A 6,000-nucleotide genomic window follows, 5' to 3' on the forward strand; every position below is an offset into this window, starting at 1 on the left:
TCACCCTCTTTCATTACCCCACTCTTTCAGCAGGAAGAAGCTTGGAGATGTCATTGCCCATTTTTACATAGAAAATGACAGTGGAGGAATGTAACAGTGACTCACTTTATGCTTTGAATATAGCCCTTGCTGCTCTGCCAATGCAACTTATTATTAAAATGGACATGGTTCTTTTCCTCTCTCCCTGCTCCTCCCTAATCTCTCCCGCTCCGCAATCTCAGGGAAAACAGAGTTACCTTTTTTTCCCCTCCTAGGCAGAGTTATCTGTCCTTGAGCACATACCCATCACAGGAATGAAGTAACTGAGACTTTGGGGATGGCAGAAGAACCTCTCAGAAATGACTATATTCCAGCTTAACAAGTGAATTACAACTTGGACAGAGAACATGTGGAATATAACTTTTGAACCAGCTCTTTAAAAGCTAAAAGCCCCTGCTCAACTGGATGGGCAGAATCACAGCGTCTGGGGATAGGAGTCCCCTGTGCCTCTTCTTTGCTAACAAGGCAATATACCTTCTTTTTCCTTTTAAAAAATTGTATTACTATATCATTGTAAATATTTATTTCCCCTTATTCTTGCTCTCTTCTTCAGGAATACACATTGCACATGTTTTATAGTATTTGATCTTGTGCCATGATGCTGGAATGATCTTTCCCTCTTTTTGGTTTTTTATTTTTGCATTTAATTTGGGTATTTTTTGGCTGGGCTGTAGCTCAGTGGCAAAGCATTTGCCTAGCATGTGTGAGACACTGGGTTCAATCCTCAGCACTATTAAAAACAAACAAACAGCCTAGGGACAGGGCTGCCAAGGATGGGCACATGGAGGTTTGTTCCTGCCACAAACCCACTGTTTTTTCGGAGAAGCAGACAAGTGAAGAAGTCAGCAGTGCAACACCACCTGGAGCCCACACCTGCAGTCCTGGCACCTGGACACGTGTCTCTTGGGAGCACAGCCTGCTCTGGGCCTCAAGTGGCTGTCCCCACCCTGTTGGAGCCATTAGGACGAGGCTAACACTACCCTCCAGCACAGAGTTGTGTCCACCCACCAGAGCCCTGTCCTTATGGGGGTGCTGCAGCGCTTCCCCACCATCTATGGGTACAGAGCAGCGAACAGTGTCTGAAGGTTGGTCATGGAGGAGAGCGCCACTGCTGTGGGCAGCGGCCCTGCCGGTCCTGCCCGGCGTGGAGGGAGATGCCTCTGCCTCTCCTGCCCACTTCCCTCTCCACCACCCTCCCTCCCCAGCACTTGTGAGTAGCTGCACACTAACCTTCTGGGAGCCGAAGGCTCTTGCCATTTTTAACACTTGGTGACTGCACTAGGTCATGGGCTCCACATTGTCCATGCTGTTGAGCTACATGTTTAATTTTCTTAAATTCCTGTTAGAGAAGCTTTCTTCTGTGATTTTCATTTCAGGTTGCAAACTTTTAAAATCTGTGTAGTGGCAAGTTCTCAGTTTTGCCGTTTTCCTTTGCTGTTGTGTGGTCTGCTGTCTGTGAGTTCCATGTCAAGTATGCATGTTACCTGTGTGTATTTAATCATGAACTTTAATTTTGCACACATATTTGTACTGTTTCATTAAATAAAAGTGACTAATTTTGTCGTAAAAACAAACAAACAAACAAACAAATAATTTGGATATTTTCTCTTGACTTATCACTGATTGTTTCTTAAACTGTGTTCAGTAGGCTTCTGAGAAATTCTTTATTTCTGTCACTATGTGTTATATTTCTAGAATTCAATTACACTCTTAAAAAATACTTTGTTTCCACGAAATTTCCAAAATGTACAGGCATATTTTCCCCATTGTCCACTAAATCCTTAACATGATAAGCACCATCATTTCCTAGTTCCTGCATGATAATATGAGTATTGGTTATATGTGAGAATAGTTATATTTAGTAATTTATGTTTTACATAAGAAATTTGCTTTAGTTTTTTCCTCCTTTTTTGTGGAAATGGAGATTAATTATTTTCTCTTTATTTTGTATAACATGTAGTATTTTATTTTATGTTGGACTACATATGTAGGTAAATATTTACAGGTAAGTTGTGTTGATGCCCTAAAGAGGGATCACAGGAGTCTAAGATCTAGTTAGCAGCTAACTTTGAGAGCCAGAGGGACAATGTGGTAGCTTACAAGGGGAAATTGATCTCCTATAGTATAAGGACATACAGAGTTTAGTGGAATGTTGATCTACTTGTTATGGTTGTTGAGCTCCAGAAATCTCTGAATTCTTAGCAAGGCAGGTGTGTTATGAAGCTTAGGATCCTGATGGGGGAAACATGACTAGAAATAGGAAAAAAGGATGTCTGGAAATATGTCTTGAGTATTTTCACATTTTTAACCCTATGAACAATTGGAATTCAGATGTGACTCACTCTTCCTTAGTAAGAGATAGTGGGAAGATGTTTCAGAGGTGTCTTCTATGCAAGAGAACAAATGTTTCCTTTGGGAGCTGTTCCCATCTCTTTTCCTAGGTACTAGGCTGATATAAGGGTTAAATTCCATATAGTGTAAGTGGAGACCTGGTGACTTAGTCAGGGAGATAGAATATATATACTGAAATAATTTAATCACCAGACAACTTGTTCTGGCTGCAGTCAGAGGTAGTCTATTGGGAATCGATATTGCTTAGGGGTCAGGCATGTAAGACTATTGGAGCTAGACTTTATGGACTTGGGAGAATTTCTCAAGATGTGGGATTTAATGTCTGGGCAAAGACCTGGCTTCATGGCTATGCTGTCTCCCAGAGCCTGGAAAAAGCAATGCCCAACACTCATTGATGTGGAAATACTTGGTTCCCCTGGAATGTGACAAAGGAATGAATAAAGATATAAGAGCCTAAGAGCCTCCAAAGATTTGTTCCAGAAGAGGCCCTACATTCTCCAATGAGATGGGGACTGGGATTTTGAGAGGGGAACCAGCATCACTAATGTTCAATGGTGGCTTTCATTCACCAAAGGTGATGGTGGGAGAGATAGATGGTCATGGAGCTGTGCTTGTTAATATTCCTGGGAGTGAAGAGGCTTGAAGCATTAGAGACCAGTTTGCTCTACTTATGCACAGAAGCCAGGGGTCTACCATCCTCACAATGACTGGCAAGGCCAGAGGGGCACCCATGGGACCTTCTATGCAAGGAGCTGTGGAGAGGATTAATAGACCATGGTGTAGCATCCTTAATAATCACCCTAACCTCCCAGTATCATCTTTAAATGTGTCCTCTAAACATCAGGAGCAGCCTTGTTACACTCTAGTCTTGATGGATTTTTATCATTGCCAATATTGCCTAAGAATTCTCTTTTCCTGAGTCTCCCTTACAATGGAATCTAGATGATTACATTTAACACCTTTCCTTCTGATTTTAGCACCCCAAAAGGACAGCCAAACCTTAAGACTACTCATATTGGGGCTGGGATTGTGGCTCAGCAGTAGAGTGCTCACTTAGCACATGTGAGGTCCTTGGTTCGATCCTCAGCATCACATAAAAATAAATAAATAAAATAAAGGTATTATGTCCAACTACAACTAAAAATGAATATATATATATTTTAAAAAAGAATATTTATGTTACCTAACACTGTAACATAAAAAATTCTTTTTGTGATGACAGAAAGAGGCAGTCATTAGGGTCATTGAAAAGAAAAGCTACAGAAATAAATTTGTTTAAAACTATAGAAAAGGTGATCTTATGAAGTAGTTTTATGCATAGATTATGAACAACCTCTTCTGTGAAGCAGCCAGTCATTTTTGACACAGTATAGCTACAGCTATTTGATAATAATAAAATAATTACTATTTTTTTTTTCAGTTTTGAAAATTGCAGGGAAGTGCTCTATCACTGAGCTCCACCCACAACTTTGATAATTATTGATGAGCCCTAGAGCTCCTTTGGGAAGATAGAGTCAATCATTTAGCTGATCATAAAATTTACAATATTTTTAAATTAAATATTTAATTTTTAAATATTTTTAAATCAGTTTTTTTGTGTGTACACACTCTAAAAATATTTTCCTCTTTTTTATGAATATAAAAGTTATCTCAGACAAATTGAACTAGCCTTCTTTAATTATCTATTTCTTGGTGGAAATTTGATTTAAAATTTTGACAGGTATTTACACTGAATTTATCTAAGAAATCACTTTAACAACCAAAATTCACCTTCAGGAATATCATTAACAGTTTTCATTTGTTTTGAGGCCACTAAAATGAATCAAGATGCACAATTTTTCTGGTCATATCCTTGAAGGCTTGTTTTACCTGTTTATTCCTCAGAGTATAAATGAATGGGTTCAATAAAGGGGCAACTGAGTTATTGAGCACAGCTATTCCCTTATTGAAGGCAACTCCTTCTTTTGCTGAAGGCTTTATGTACATGAAGATGCAGCTTCCATAAGAGAGGGAGATGACAATCATGTGGGAAGAACATGTGGAAAAGGCCTTTTTCCTTTGCTGAACTGAGGGGATCTTCAGAATGGTCCTGATGATGTTTGTGTAGGAGAGGATCACCAGCACCAGTGTTACCCCCAATGTTACAACTGCTAGGATAAAATCAAACAGTTCCAGTAGACTTGTGTCTGAGCAAGATATTTCTATGAGGGGTCCATAGTCACAGTAATAATGATTCAGCACATTAGACCCACAGAAATCTAACTGACTAGTTGGGATGATTGGGAACAAGATGATCAGGAAGCCCCATATCCAAGAGCAGAGTACTAGTTGGATGCAGACCTTGCTGTTCATGATGGTGGTATAATGCAGAGGTTTGCAGATGGCCACATAGCGGTCATAGGACATGGCAGTCAGAAGACAAAACTCAGTGGCCCCAAAGAAAAAAGCAAAGAAGAACTGGGTAAAGCATCCAGCAAAGCTGATAGTCTTGATTCCAGTTGAGATGCTGAACAGCAGCCTAGGAGTGAAAATGGATGTAAAGGAAATTTCCAGGAAGGAGAAATTCCGGAGGAAGAAATACATGGGAGTCTGGAGGTGGGAGTCCAGCAGGGTGAGGATGATGATTGTCAGATTCCCAATGATGCTGAACATGTATGTGAGGAGGAGAAATATGAAAATGATAATCTGAAGCTCTGGGACATCTGATAGGCCCAGAAGGATGAATTCAGTCAAAGAGTGGTTTTTCATTGCTAACTTCTGGTGCCTGTGACGCTGAGAAAGAGAAAAACTAGTGATTAGAATCAGAGCAGAGCTCAGGAATATTGAGCAGAGGTTTAGATTTCCCTGGAATTCTTCATAGGGAATTCTTCTGTCTAATCTTACCCAAAGAGAATGTCTCTTGGTCTCATTCTGGTGCTTCACAAAATTTATTTTTCAATTCCCATGCAAATGGCTTTGTTTTGGGTTCCTATTTTCAGTATAGAACAATGACCACCTGGATCTCCTGAATGTATCATCTGAATTTTAATTTTATGTGTTTATTTTTATTTTCCCCTGTCATATATATGATATCTCTTTTCCAGTATTGTAGTTATCATGTTTTATCTTTCCCTTACTTTTATTTCTTGGTGATTAGCTTTACTGTGGCCCTCTCCAACATGTTGGATGTCTGTTTGATTTTTTTTCTCTGATCAATAACAATTTACAACCTACTGTTGATGGAAGAATCACCCTTTTTCTGAGTTTTTTTGTGCCTGGAAGCATAGCTTGAGAAAGTTTCAAAATAATTAGTTCTGTATAAATCATTTCCTCCATTTTTATCTAATGACAAAACAATAGTAGATAGTCAATCATGGTAAGAAGTGTTTCTTTAATACAAAAATTACTAATTGGGCATTATGTAAAATTGTGGATGTGTAACCGACGTGATTCTGCAATCTGCATTTGGGGTAAAATTGGGAGTTCATAACCCACTTCAATCTAATGTATGAAATATGATATGTCATGAGCTTTGTAATGTTGTGAACAACCAATAAAAAATATAAAAAAAGAAGTGTTTCTTTAATTAATTTAAGAAATGTATATGAATTGGAATTCCTTCTTATATCT

At 39.0% G+C, this 6,000-nt stretch overlaps 1 protein-coding gene across 1 annotated transcript; it reads right to left on the reverse strand.

Moving 5' to 3' along the window:
- Positions 1 to 4,203: 4,203 nt before the first annotated feature.
- On the reverse strand, positions 4,204 to 5,139 carry LOC113189616 (olfactory receptor 6C4-like). The gene has a single exon (XM_026398484.1). It carries the CDS (start codon positions 5,137 to 5,139, stop codon positions 4,204 to 4,206), a length of 936 nt encoding a protein of 311 aa, XP_026254269.1.
- Between the last annotated feature and the right edge of the window lie 861 nt (positions 5,140 to 6,000).

Source organism: Urocitellus parryii, chromosome 5 (assembly GCF_045843805.1).
Source record: "Urocitellus parryii isolate mUroPar1 chromosome 5, mUroPar1.hap1, whole genome shotgun sequence".
NCBI classification, from domain to species: Eukaryota; Metazoa; Chordata; class Mammalia; order Rodentia; family Sciuridae; genus Urocitellus; species Urocitellus parryii.